This window comes from Pseudophryne corroboree, chromosome 4 (assembly GCF_028390025.1).
Source record: "Pseudophryne corroboree isolate aPseCor3 chromosome 4, aPseCor3.hap2, whole genome shotgun sequence".
NCBI classification, from domain to species: domain Eukaryota; kingdom Metazoa; phylum Chordata; class Amphibia; order Anura; family Myobatrachidae; genus Pseudophryne; species Pseudophryne corroboree.
Window position 1 is genome coordinate 38,987,318 of NC_086447.1, and position 15,102 is coordinate 39,002,419.

The 15,102-nt window shown below is 45.4% G+C and overlaps 1 protein-coding gene across 1 annotated transcript; it reads left to right on the top strand.

Moving 5' to 3' along the window:
* Window positions 1–2,718: 2,718 nt before the first annotated feature.
* On the top strand, window positions 2,719–3,759 carry LOC134910793 (olfactory receptor 13H1-like). The gene has a single exon (XM_063919177.1). The coding sequence runs from the start codon at window positions 2,719–2,721 to the stop codon at window positions 3,757–3,759; it is 1,041 nt and encodes a 346-aa protein (XP_063775247.1).
* Window positions 3,760–15,102: the final 11,343 nt, after the last annotated feature.

Below are 15,102 nucleotides of genomic sequence, written 5' to 3' on the forward strand. Positions count from 1 at the left end.
CCGATCCTGGTTGCAAAAATATTGGTAAAAAAATGACAGGGGTTCCCCCATATTTAAGTAACCAGCATCGGGCTCTGCGCCTGGTCCTGGTCCCAAAAATACGGGGGACAAAAAGAGTAGGGGTCCCCCGAATTTTTAAAACCAGCACCGGGCTCCACTAGCTGGACAGATAATGCCATAGCCGGGGGTCACTTTTATATAGTGCCCTGCGGCCGTGGCATCAAAAATCCAACTAGTCACCCCTGGCCGGGGTAGCCTGGGGGAGTGGGGACCCATTCAATCAAGGGGTCCCCCCCCCCCCAGCCACCCAAGGGCCAGGGGTGAAGCCCGAGGCTGTCCCCCCATCCAATGGGCTGCGGATGGGGGGGCTGATAGCCTTTGTTGTCAAAGAAAAGATATTGTTTTTAATAGCAGTACTACAAGTCCCAGCAAGCATCCCCCGCATGCTAGTACTTGGAGAACCACAAGTACCAGCATGCGGCGGAAAAACGGGCCCGCTGGTACCTGTAGTACTACTACTAAAAAAAAAAAAACCACAAGACACACACACCGTGAAAGTATAATTTTATTACATACATACACACATACATACATACTTACCTTATGTTCCCACGCAGGTCGGTCCTCTTCTCCAGTAGAATCCAAGGGGTACCTGTTGAAGAAATTATACTCACGAGATCCAGGGGCCCAGGGTCCTCGGAGAAATCCTTTGTAATCCACGTACTTGAAAAAAATAACAAAACGCTTACCCGAGCCACGCACTAAAAGGGGACCCATGTTTTCACATGGATCCCCTTTTCCCGACTGCCAGAAAACCCACTCTGACTTCTGTCTAAGTGGGTTTCCTCAGCCAATCAAGGAGCGCCACGTTGTAGCACTCTCCTGATCGGCTGTGTGCTCCTGTACTGACTGACAGGCAGCACAAGGCAGTGTTACAATGTAGCGCCTATGCGCTACATTGTAACCAATGCTGGGAACTTTCTGCCCTGCGGTTTACCTAAAGTGACGTCACCGCTGAGCAGAAAGTTCCCAGCATTGGCGCTACATTGTAACACTGCCGTGTGCCGCCTGTCAGTTAGGACAGGAGCACACAGCCGATCAGGAGAGTGCTACAACGTGGCGCTCCCTGATTGGCTGAAGAAACCCACTTAACATCAGTCAGAGTGGGTTTCTGGCAGTCGGGAAAAGGGGATCCATGTGAAAACATGGGTCCCCTTTTAGTGCGAGGCTCGGGTAAGCGTTTTGTTATTTTTTTCAAGTACGTGGATTACAAAGGATTTCTCCGAGGACCCTGGGCCCCTGGATCTCGTGAGTATAATTTCTTCAACAGGTACCCCTTGGATTCTACTGGAGAAGAGGACCGACCTGCGTGGGAACATAAGGTAAGTATGTATGTATGTGTGTATGTATGTAATAAAATTATACTTTCACGGTGTGTGTGTCTTGTGTTTTTTTGGGTATTTTTTTAGTAGTAGTACTACAGGTACCAGCGGGCCCGTTTTTCCGCCGCATGCTGGTACTTGTGGTTCTCCAAGTACCAGCATGCGGGGGAGGCTTGCTGGGACTTGTAGTACTGCTACTAAAAACAATATATTTTCTTTGACAACAAAGGCTATCAGCCCCCCCATCCGCAGCCCATTGGATGGGGGGGACAGCCTCGGGCTTCACCCCTGGCCCTTGGGTGGCTGGGGGGGGACCCCTTGATTGAAGGGGTCCCCACTCCCCCAGGGTACCCCGGCCAGGGGTGACTAGTTGGATTTTTGATGCCACGGCCGCAGGGCACTATATAAAAGTGACGCCCGGCTGTGGCATTATCTGTCCAGCTAGTGGAGCCCGGTGCTGGTATTTAAAAATACGGGGGACCCCTACTCTTTTTGTCCCCCGTATTTTTGGAACCAGGACCAGGCGCAGAGCCCGATGCTGGTTTCTTAAATATGGGAGAACCCCTGTCAATTTTTTCACCATATTTCTGCAACCAGGATCGGCTCAAAGAGCCCGAGGCTGGTTATGCTTAGGAGGGGGGACCCCACGCAATTTTTTTAAATTTTTTTACAGTGTTTAATTAAAAAAAAAAAAATGAACAATAATTGAAAAATAAGCACTTTCCCACCCCTTCCCACTGATATACATGCACGGATCTCATGGATCCGTGCATGCCTATCCAATCACGAATAAAAAAAAAAGGTCTGTTTTTTTTTAGCACTTTTTTACGAGTTGTAATTTTTCACTGCAGTGTTTGCTTTTTTTTTGCTTTGCACTTCTTAGTAAATGACCGAGATTCATACTTAAACAGCCGCGTTTTGACCGATGGTGTATTCATTCGTGATTTTTTCCTAGGACTTCAAAATATTACGAATGCCCTCATCACTGCCGTGATTATTGCTTAGTAAATTACCGAGATGACACTTTGATGAAAAAACGACATCTCGGTCAAAATCGGGACCTTAGTAAATTTACCCCCTTGTATCTGTAGTATTGACATAATTTATGTATATGGTATAGATATTTTTGTCCTAAGGCAAAAAGATATTTGCATTTGCCTAAAAATCTACAAACATAAAAAATATCTGTCCACCATGATTTAAAGTTGGCTGTTATTTCCAAAAGGAAGTGAGTAAAAGAAAATTAGGATTAGAATTTGGATTGACCCAATAATCATCATCAACATAATCATCATCATCATCATCATCATCATCATCATCATCATCGTCTTTGACAATGCCTTTACACTTTAATAAAGTAACACAATTCTTGCTGTTGTTATTACAGAGATGCAAGCTTCTAATAGTGATTTGTAACATGGAATTTGGTAATCAAACCTTTTTGAATTATTTCATCCTGATTGGACTTCCTCAGAACTTGCAGATTTCTGTTTTACTGTTTTTTGTCTTCATACTGATTTATACACTAACTGTTGTGGGGAACAGTTTTCTGATATGTGCTATTATTATCAGTCCTAAATTACATACACCTATGTACTATTTCCTGTGCAATTTAGCCTTCATTGACTTGAGCTACCCATCAAGTACTCTTCCAAAAATGTTGCTGGATATGTTTTCTAAGAGAAGGACAATATCCATCATTGGGTGCCTGACACAGATGAACACTACTCTGTTTCTAGGAAGTACTTTGTGTATACTGCTGGCAGTGATGGCGTATGACCGTTATATTGCTATACGCTTTCCTTTGCATTATGCAGAAATAATGAATTGGAGGACATGTAAAATCATTACAGTCATTCTATGGTCAGGAAGTTTCCTTGTAGCAACTATGCCTATTATTGCAAGACCTCTTGTTTTCTGTAGAGAAAACATATTGGACCATTTTGCTTGTGAGGTATTGGTGCTCCTAGAGGTGGCATGTGGTGATCTCAGCTTTTATAAAATAACTATGTTTGTGGCAAGTTTATTTACACTAGTAACACCATTTATTTTCATTGTGGTGTCCTACATCTGTATCCTTGTATCCATATTAAAAATCCACTCAGCAGGTGGAAGGTCTAAAGCTTTTTCTACCTGTGCCTCTCACCTGACTGTGGTGCTACTGATTTATGGGACCAGTATGATCATGTACATGGGACAAACCAAAAGTTTTTCATCCAACCTAAAGTATATTGCTTTAATTTATGTTCTTGTGACTCCGGTATTAAATCCTTTAATATACAGTTTAAGAAACAATGAGGTGAAAAAAGCATTTAGAACAATACTGACCAAGTATTCTAGTTCACGGATTGTACAATCATTTCACAATGCGAGCTAAAATATGTGATTGTCACATACCATCATGTTTAAGGTTCTAATTATTAACAATAATGATTGACATAAAGCTATCCTCCTTCTGCTTGTATATTTTCTGACTGCCGATAGCAGCACATACCCAGCCCACACTATGACCTGATCGCAGCAGGAAAAATGTTCTCTAATGGGCAAAACCATGGCCCTCATTCCGAGTTGTTCGCTCGGTATTTTTCATCGCATCGCAGTGAGAATTCTCTTAGTGCGCATGCGTAATGTTCGCACTGCGCATGCGCCAAGTAACTTTACTAAGAAGAAAGTATTTTTACTCACGGCTTTTTCATCGCTCCGGCGATCGCATTGTGATTGACAGGAAATGGGTGTTACTGGGCGGAAACACGGCGTTTTAAGGGCGTGTGACTCAAAACGCTACCGTTTCCGGAAAAAACGCAGGCGTGTCTGGAGAAACGGTGGGAGTGCTTGGGCGAACGCTGGGTGTGTTTATGACGTCAGCCAGGAACGAAAAGCACTGAACTGATCGCACAGGCAGAGTAAGTCTGAAGCTACTCAAAAACTGCTAACTCGTTTGTGATCGCAATATTGCGCATACATCGGTCGCAATTTTAAGAAGCTAAGATTCACTCCCAGTAGGCGGCGGCTTAGCGTGTGTAACTCTGCTACATTCGCCTTGCGAGCGATCAACTCGGAATGAGGGCCCATGTGCACTGCAGGAGGGGCAGATATAACATGTGCAGAGAGAGGTTAGATTTGGGTGGGTTATTTTGTTTCTGTGCAGGGTAAATACTGGCTGCTTTATTTATTTAGATTTCAGTTTGAACACCCCACCCAAATCTAACTCTCTCTGCACATGTTATATCTGCCCCACCTGCAGTGCACATGGTTTTGCCCATTAGAGAACAATTTCACTGCTGCGATCAGGTCTGAATTAGGTCCTATGTCAGGCAAAATGTATTTCCACATAGTTTAGACAAGCTTCTGTTATAAAAGTTATGAAAGGGATACAGATTTCAGTATGTATAGGATAGTAAGTCCATCCAAACTTCTGTATAGCCAATTTTAGAAGTAGACTAATTTAAAATTCCATAATAGTATAATATATTGAGTGAGGAAGGGCAGAAATCATATCTGTATCTGATTATTTTACCATATTGCACATCAAGGCATCTTGTGGGCAAGGTTATTATATGTGATCATATACTCTAGCTGCACTTGATCATACATATGTTCACACATGGACAATTCTCTTATATGAGAATGGGATAAAGATTAAAAATGAATACAGTTCATTCCATAACGTGCTACAATAAAGTCCATATAAGCCCACCATACACATAATGCCCCCTTTTAGCAATAGGGACATATTATAAGTTGAACGGAATTGCATTTATTTATTAATAGCTTTTTATATACTTGCCGCTAAATAACAACTTGCATTCACACAATGCATGCATTCCTACGTATATACTGTTTACTGAATTGCTTCGATCTCAATATCTATATGATCCACCACTGGCGTGTAAATGTGGAAAAATAAATAAAGCATTGTCAGGAATCGTCTTACCAGACTGGCATCCGTCCGCCGCTGCGGACTCCGTCCTGGCTCCCTGCGGTCATCTGTCACCTATGCCCCTGCCATGGGACATCATCTGGATCCTGGGGGCACTCCTGAACCAGCGGGCGTGTGCGCGCCGCGTCCCCGCTAGGCCGCGGCGTGGGCGCCGCCATGACAGTCTCCAAACAGCTAGTATGCTGCGGCCAATCCGGTGCGTGGCCGCACCCCACTTTCCTTTTCTCCATCCAATCCCTGCACACCATGGGGTATATAGGAGGCACAGTTTCACCTCACAGGCATCCTGGACTTTGTGTCATTCTGACTACCTGCATGAAAGGATCAGCTCCTGTCTCTCCTGAGTTCCTGCTAAGAACTTATACTCCTGGTGATTCTGCTTGCTCCCGTGGAACTTCAAGGCTCAGCAATACCGGCAACCTGCATTGGGCTTCACACTCATCACAACCTTGTGTGCTTCAGCCTGCGGTTGAAGACTAAACTCCAGGTGTGTTCATTCCTCCACCTGTGACACAGCTTGCTGCTGCCAGTGCCTGATCACCTGCACTGTGAGTTGGTCTCCTGCTAATGCTCAGGTTTGCAATTTCCATCAACTGCCTTAGTTCTTTGTTTTAAAACCCTGCTCTGGTTTCTAAACCAGTATCATTTCACTGACATTCATTCTGCTGTTTTATTTTCCGGATATGATTTCTCAAGTCACCTATCATTCATTGCCATAGACTATTTGTTACCATTTCAAGTATTTTCCATCTGCTATTATTTCTGCTGCATTTCTGTTATTATTTATCTGCTGAATAAATACCATTGCGCTCATGCGCAAGAACGTGATACAACCTCCTCGTCTCTTTCCTCCTACCTCCACTGACCCACTAGCGCCCCCTCCGGGGACACAGACCAAACACAATCTGACAGTAAGTCCAGGATCGATGGACTCGGATGGTGGACGGAGTGTGGGGTCAGAGGCCTTGCAAAATCTGGTCTCCCGTCTGGATGGTCAAGAGGTTGCGCAGCAGCAGATGCTTCACTTTCTACAAGGGATGTCCTCCCGATTGGATACACTGCAGCAGTCCCTGCCAAGTGTACTCTCACCTACTGTTACCCCAGCACCTGCCAGTGCTGTAAGTTCTTCTGTGTCGGCTGCATCAGCTCCAGTGTCACGTCTGCACCTGCCCGTGCCGAGCAAATATGATGGCAGTCCTAAATTATGTCGCGGGTTCCTTAACCAGTGCGAAATACAGTTCGAGTTATTGCCACATAACTTTCCTACACCAAGGTCCAAGGTTGCCTACATCATTTCCTTACTCTCTGGATCTGCTTTGAATTGGGTGTCTCCTCTGTGGGAACGTGCTGATCCCCTGATCAATAACTACTCTGACTTCGTGTCAACCTTTAGACGGATCTTTGACGAGCCTGGTCGTGCAACATCAGCTTCGGCAGACCTGATCCAAATTCATCAAGGTAACCGAAGCATGGGACAGTATGTCATCCAGTTCCAGACGTTGGCTGCAGAGGTCCAATGGAACAACCAAGCTCTGGTAGCAACCTTCTGGCACGGACTTTCGGATCGGATCAAGGACGAACTGGCAACCCGTGACATTCCTGTTCAACTGTCTGACTTGATCTCCCTGTGTATAAAGCTGGACTCTCGCATCCGCGAACACAATAATGAACGCGCTCGGAGTGAGCCTCGCAGAATAAGGTTCATACCCCCTGTACAGGTCCAGCCTCCTTCTCCTTCTGACGAGCCTATGCAGGTAAATAGGTCCCGCCTAACCCATGAGGAACGGGCAAGAAGAATACGAGAGAGGCTCTGCCTATACTGTGCTGCTGCGGGTCATCAAATTAACTCCTGCACGATGCGTTCGGGAAACGCCAGATCCTGACTTGGAAGGGAGGAGTCAAGTTAGGATCATTCAGTCAAGCTCCTTCTCAACAAGATCTCATTATTCCGGTGACGCTGGAAACTTCCGTTGGGCTCCAGTCTGCGTCAGCATTAGTGGACTGCGGTGCTGCAGGAAATTTTATCACCCAAGCTGCGGTAAACAAATATTGCCTGTCTACCTGTGAACTTTCTTGTCCTGTTTACATTACTGCTGTGGATGGTAGTAGAATCTCCAAAGGGAACATTTCACATCAAACTACCCCAGTGGTTTTGGGAGTTGGATTTCTCCATTCAGAAATTATCAAGTTCCTGGTCATTCCTCAAGCCACCCAGGAGATTGTCTTGGGCATGCCTTGGCTCCAGCTACATAACCCACAGTTCGACTGGACAACGTTGCAGCTTACCTCATGGGGTTCACACTGTCATCATTCCTGCTTAGCCCAAGTGTGTCCTCTTAAGTCCACCGAAGTGAAGTCACAGCTAAGTCTCCCAGCAGTTTATCAAGACTTCGCAGACGTCTTCTGCGAAAAAGCTGCTGATATCCTGCCGCCCCATAGGGAATGGGATTGTCCCATTGATCTCCTTCCTGGCAAGAAGCCACCCAGGGGGCGCACCTATCCTTTGTCTGTTCCTGAAACAGAGGCGATGAGTAACTACATTAGAGAGAATCTTCAGAAAGGATTCATCCGTCCGTCATCATCACCCGCTGGCGCAGGTTTCTTCTTTGTCAAAAAGAAGGATGGAGGACTGCGTCCATGCATTGACTATCGGGGTCTCAACGACATTACCGTCAAGAATAGTTATCCTTTACCACTCATTACCGAACTGTTTGATAGAGTTAAGGGGGCTCGCATCTTCACCAAGTTAGATCTCCGCGGTGCCTATAATCTCATCAGAATCCGGAGTGGTGACGAGTGGAAGACAGCCTTCAACACTCGTGACGGCCATTATGAATACCTGGTAATGCCATTTGGGTTGAGTAATGCTCCAGCGGTATTCCAACACTTCGTGAACGAAATTTTTTGTGATGTCCTGTATAAGTACCTCGTTGTTTACTTAGATGATATTCTTATCTTTTCTCAAGACCTTCCATCTCATCGCCTACAAGTCTGTGAAGTTCTCCGACGTCTTCGTGAGAACCGTCTCTACGGGAAGTTATCCAAATGCACCTTTGAAGTTCCCTCTATACCCTTCCTGGGGTATATAATTTCCGGATCGGATCTTCAGATGGACCCGGCAAAATTGGAAGCCATTGCCAATTGGTCCATTCCAAACTCCCTCAAGTCAATCCAGCGATTCCTGGGTTTTGCCAACTATTATAGAAAATTTATTCGAGGATTCTCCACTCTCATCGCTCCCATTACCAACCTGACTCGGAAAGGGGCAGATCATTCCAACTGGTCAGAAGAAGCCTTGGCAGCCTTCCGGAAGATCAAGTTAGCCTTTATGTCTGCTCCAGTGCTGTCACAGCCAGATGTCAACAGGCCGTTCGAGTTGGAGGTAGATGCCTCTAATGTTGGGGTTGGAGCTGTTCTCTCCCAGAAGGGATCTGATGGGAAAGTCCACCCTTGTGGATTCTACTCTCGCAAGTTTCTTCCTGCAGAAGCTAACTACTCCGTGGGAGATCAAGAGTTATTAGCAATCAAACTGGCTCTCGAGGAATGGAGATATCTCCTAGAAGGGGCCAAACATCCGTTTAACATCTTCACGGATCATAAGAACCTGCTATACCTAAAAGCAGCTCAGTGCCTTAACCCTCGCCAGTCCAGGTGGGCTATGTTTTTCTCTCGTTTTAATTTTAGGCTTCATTTCCGCCCAGGTTCACAGAATGTGAAAGCCGACGCATTATCCCGGTCCATGGAATCAGAAGAGGGAACATCTGATTCTGTGCCACATTCCATCCTGAGTCCCGTGGTTTTCGCTACCTCTCAAGTCTCTCCAGCTCCACCTCCGGGTAAGACTTTTGTTTCCCCAGAACTCCGTCCCAAGTTGCTAGCTTGGGCTCACCAATCCAAGTTTACTGGTCATCCTGGTGTCCTGAAGACATTCAAGTTCCTTTCTGCGTCATATTGGTGGCCGAAGATGAAAGTGGACATCCAGGATTTCGTGGCATCCTGTTCTAAATGTGTGCAGCACAAGACTCCTCGTCAGTCTCCAGCAGGTCAGTTGCAACCCTTATCAGTCCCTAGTCGTCCTTGGTCTCATCTATCGATGGACTTTATCACTGATCTTCCACCTTCTCTGGGACATAACACTATTTGGGTTGTAGTGGACAGATTTTCCAAGATGGCTCATTTCGTTCCTCTCCAGGGTCTCCCTTCTGCCCCGAAACTAGCCCAGATCTTCCTACAGGAGATCTTCCGTTTACACGGGTTACCCTCCGAAATAATATCTGATCGGGGGGTACAGTTTGTAGCAAGGTTTTGGAGGGCCCTCTGTTCTGCCATGCAGATAAAATTGAAATTCTCGTCTTCATACCATCCTCAGACGAATGGGCAGACAGAAAGAGTCAATCAGGAACTTGAGACTTTCCTACGGCTATATGTGACATCCTCCCAGGATGATTGGTTTAATCTGCTCCCATGGGCCGAGTTTGCCCATAACTTTCGTTACCACACTGCTACAGACACGACACCGTTCTTTGCAGTCTATGGGCAACATCCCCGAGTACCTGAATTTCAAGAACTTCCTCACATAGATGTTCCTGCTGCCACTACTGCTTTGACCCAGTTTTCCTCCATCTGGAAAAGAATTCACGTTTCCCTCAAAAAAGCCTCCAGTCGATATAAGGTCTATGCCGACCGTAAAAGACGTGCGGTTCCCCATTTGAAACCGGGGGACAGGGTTTGGTTATCAACCCGCAACCTTCGTCTCAGGGTTCCATCCATGAAGTTCGCACCACGCTTCATTGGTCCTTACCCTATTGAGAGTGTCATCAACCCAGTGGCTTACAAGTTGAAATTACCACCTTCACTTCGTGTTCCTAATGCCTTTCACATTTCTCTCCTCAGACCTCTAGTCCTAAACCGCTTTCAGAATACTCTTCCAGCAGGTCCCAAGGTTCGAACTCAGCGGGGCGTGGAATTTGAGATCAACAAGATTCTGGACTCTCGTTGCCGGTATGGACGTCTCCAGTACCTGGTCGATTGGTTCGGTTATGGTCCAGAGGAGAGAAGCTGGGTGAATTCATCTGATGTCCATGCTCCTAGGTTGGTCCGTGTTTTCCACAGCACTCATCCCTCCAAACCACGTGGGTGTTCGGTGTCCACCCCTAAAGGAGGGGGTACTGTCAGGAATCGTCTTACCAGACTGGCATCCGTCCGCCGCTGCGGACTCCGTCCTGGCTCCCTGCGGTCATCTGTCACCTATGCCCCTGCCATGGGACATCATCTGGATCCTGGGGGCACTCCTGAACCAGCGGGCGTGTGCGCGCCGCGTCCCCGCTAGGCCGCGGCGTGGGCGCCGCCATGACAGTCTCCAAACAGCTAGTATGCTGCGGCCAATCCGGTGCGTGGCCGCACCCCACTTTCCTTTTCTCCATCCAATCCCTGCACACCATGGGGTATATAGGAGGCACAGTTTCACCTCACAGGCATCCTGGACTTTGTGTCATTCTGACTACCTGCATGAAAGGATCAGCTCCTGTCTCTCCTGAGTTCCTGCTAAGAACTTATACTCCTGGTGATTCTGCTTGCTCCCGTGGAACTTCAAGGCTCAGCAATACCGGCAACCTGCATTGGGCTTCACACTCATCACAACCTTGTGTGCTTCAGCCTGCGGTTGAAGACTAAACTCCAGGTGTGTTCATTCCTCCACCTGTGACACAGCTTGCTGCTGCCAGTGCCTGATCACCTGCACTGTGAGTTGGTCTCCTGCTAATGCTCAGGTTTGCAATTTCCATCAACTGCCTTAGTTCTTTGTTTTAAAACCCTGCTCTGGTTTCTAAACCAGTATCATTTCACTGACATTCATTCTGCTGTTTTATTTTCCGGATATGATTTCTCAAGTCACCTATCATTCATTGCCATAGACTATTTGTTACCATTTCAAGTATTTTCCATCTGCTATTATTTCTGCTGCATTTCTGTTATTATTTATCTGCTGAATAAATACCATTGCGCTCATGCGCAAGAACGTGATACAACCTCCTCGTCTCTTTCCTCCTACCTCCACTGACCCACTAGCGCCCCCTCCGGGGACACAGACCAAACACAATCTGACAAGCATGAGGATACTCTATTAAACATGTAATCTTGCCTTTTTGATCATAACCAATGTAATCATCATCTTGATAATGATGACTGTTGTTTTAGCATGTAAAATCAATGTTATTGATGTTGTAATGTAACAGGTGAATACATAAAAAATGACTGCAACAGAAGGGTAAAATAAAAAAACCTCAGTAACAAAAACATTAATACACGTGTGAATTCTTTCATGGGTTTTTTTTATTTTTATAGAATGTACCTCTATTTTACTTAATAATAATAATTAATAGTAATTTTACTTTTTATTAAATCAGAGGCACATTGAAATCCACAGGGTCATTTAAAGGTGTATTTTGATGGGAAAACAAAAGTCACTTGCAAAGTCATACTTTTGGGATAAATACACACAAATAAATCCTCCATTTTAAGGGTATTAATATTTGGCGTTGGCGTTTCTATCATGGGTGTAATGTATATGGTACACATGAGCCTCTGAGTCAAGAGGGGGCACACACTGCACCCATGTTATTTTAATACTTACCTTTCCTGAGTCCCGTGATGGGTGCTGTAGCCGCTGCAGTCACAGCAGCTGTGGAAAAAATCACATGCAAAATGGCCACTGTGAATACGCAGTACAAAAATTGTCTCCAGACCATGCTTCTATCAACATTCTCCGGTTATGCTAAGGTGGGAAAACAATAGGCCAATATGTCATTCAGTTCTGAAATTTAGCTGCCAAGCTAAAATGGAATGAAGACACCCTAATAGCTGCCTTCTGGAATGGGCTCACTTACAAAATTTAAGATAACTTAGTTACTTGAGATATGACTGATAGCTTGGACAACCTAATTTCACTTTGCAACAAGGTGGACTTATGCTTTCAGGAACATCTTGTGGAGAAGTCAAAGTCTGAGCATTCCATGCCTTGTCCAGTGCCTTAACTTCCATTTCCAATCCCTACAAGTGATGAGCCAATGCATATTTATGCTTCCATCTCTCTCCTGAAGAGTGACTTAGATGGCATAGGGATAATCTCTACCTCTACTATGGAGCATAAAACCACCCATTGAAATCATGTATCCTTCTTCTGGGAACCCCCCGCTCCTACAGTAACTTGTATTGGAGAGGTCAAATTAGGAGAGCAGTTTGAATCAACCAGGAGACCGGAAGCTATCTTCTCAGTTATGCTGGTGCTTCATGAAATATCCAAGGTTCTCACGGCATTACTGGAGTCTGGGGTGGCAGACAATTTTATAACCTCTAAATACATCTCTAAATATCAGCTGCCTACAGTACAGTTATACAGATCCATGGCAGTCACTACTGTAGATGGAAGCCACATTCCGGATGCTATAATCACTCATCGCACAGCACCCATAAAACTTTGGGTGGCTTCTATACTTTCTGAGACAATGTCATTCTTGTTGATACCTAATGCCTCTCATGCTTCATACTTGGATTCTCTTGGCTTCAGCTCCATAATCCACAGCTAGATTGGACTACTGTCCAAGTTTTGGCCTGGGGTCCTAATTGTATTAAAAACTGTTTACAGACTGTACTGCTACTCCATTCTTCTACGTCGGAGATGATTGGTCTACCCCATGAATATCAAGAATTCTCCAATGTATTCAGTAAGCAGGGGGCTGACATACTGCCTCACAGGGAGTGGAATTGTCCCATTAAACACCACCCAGAGACCGGATGTATCCATTTTCCATTCCAGAGACTCAAGCAATATCTGACTACATTAAAGAGAACCTGAAGATAGGATTTATCTTTCCATCATCATCTCTGGCAGTTGCTGGATTCTTTTTTGTGACAAAGAAAGATGGGGACTCTGATCCAGTATAGACTATAAAGCCCTCAATGAAATTGCTGTGAAAAATAGATACCCTCTTCCACTCTCAACTGAGTGTTCAACAGTGTCTGTGTAGTCAGTTTTTCCACCAAATTGGACCTAAGAGGAGTTTATAATCTCATTCGCATACATGTTGGAGATAAGTGGAAGACTGCCTTCAATACTCGTGATGAGCAATTTCAGTATCTCGTTATGCCCTTCAACCTGTACAATGCTCCTGCTGTCTTCCAGCATTTCGTTAATGAGATATTCAGAGATTTGCTGTACAAGACTATGGTGGTCTACCTAGATGACATACTAATATTCTCTGCTTTCCTGCAGATTTATCAGGCTCAAGTTAAATAAGTTTTCTGTAGATTTCTCCAAAACCGCTTATATGGGAAAATAAAAAAAATGCTTCTTTGATGTTACATCCATTTCCTTTCTAGCGTATATCATTTCTGGTGTAGAGATCCATATGGACCTGGAGAAACTAGAGGAGATACATTCAGGGCCATTTTAAGGGCCAGGCAAGCCGTTTGTTCGCACGGGGCGCCTGCAGCAACTGTTTGCATAGTATTTCATGTGGTCTGACCGTCCACATGAAATACTAATGAAAATGTCACTCCCAAAATGGCCACCACCACAAAGGAGACTGTTTTCAAGGGTGCTAGAGGTGGCAGAAGACATTTTGGGTGAGATATCGCCCCCCCCTGATGTGCAGGCCTGGACCGAGTGACGGTTGCAACATGCTGGCAGATAGAGGGAGGTAGCTGTGGCAGTGGTGTGAAACTCCTGACAGTGAGCAGGTAGTGGGGCTGGCAATGGTACAAGGGGTATATACTGTGTGGGACATGGTGCAAGGGTATTACTTTTGGGGCATATGTTGCAAGGGGCATTACTGTGTTGGGCATGTGGTGCTAGGGGCATTACTGTGAGGGGCATATGGTGTAAGAGGCCTTACTGTTAGGGGCATATCGTGCAATGGGCATAATATGGTGCAAGAGGCATTACAGTGTGGGTCATAATAGGGTGCAAGGGGCATTTAGTGTGTGGGGCATTTGGCGCAAGGGGCGTTTACTGTGTAGGGCATATGATGCAAGGGGCATTTACCATATGGAGCATATGGTGGAAGGGGCATTAATGTGTGAGACATAATATGGTGCAAGGGGCATTACTGAGTGAGGCATAATATGGTGCAAGGGGCATTACTGTGTGGGGCATAATATGGTGGAATTTCTTTTTACCTGTGTTTGCCAATGTCTGTAGGTGTAGGGTCAAAAACTGGGATGTAAGGTAGCCTTTTCCTACATGGACACACCTATTTTAATGTGACCATACCCATTTTAGTGCGACTACACCCATTTTGGGGGCACGTGCTATCATTGACATCTTAGAATGTTTAGAGGTGGGGCACATTTATCTACTGTTCGCACTGGAAGCCAAATTGTCTAGAAACTGCTATGGGTACATTCATGGACAGTACCAACTTCACTGAAAGTCATTCAATGCCTCCTTGGCGCTTTGCCAATTATTATCGCGATAATAGCTAGTAACTCCTGTTCAACAATAGCATAATTTTTCACTGCTGGAAGGAATTTGTGGGAGTAAAAGCCACAGGGATGAAAATTCAAGGTTTCTCAACAATTGCAGGTCCCATCATGGCCCTCACTCACAAAGGGCCAAACCCTACCCATTGGACGGAGGAGACTGATTCAGCCTTTAAGCAGCTTAAACAACCTGATGTATCCAGACCATTTATTACAGAAGTGGATGCTTCTAGAACTGGCGTGGGTGCTGTTCTATCCCAATGGTCTGAAGATGGGAAGTTTCTTCCCTGTGGCTTTTACTTC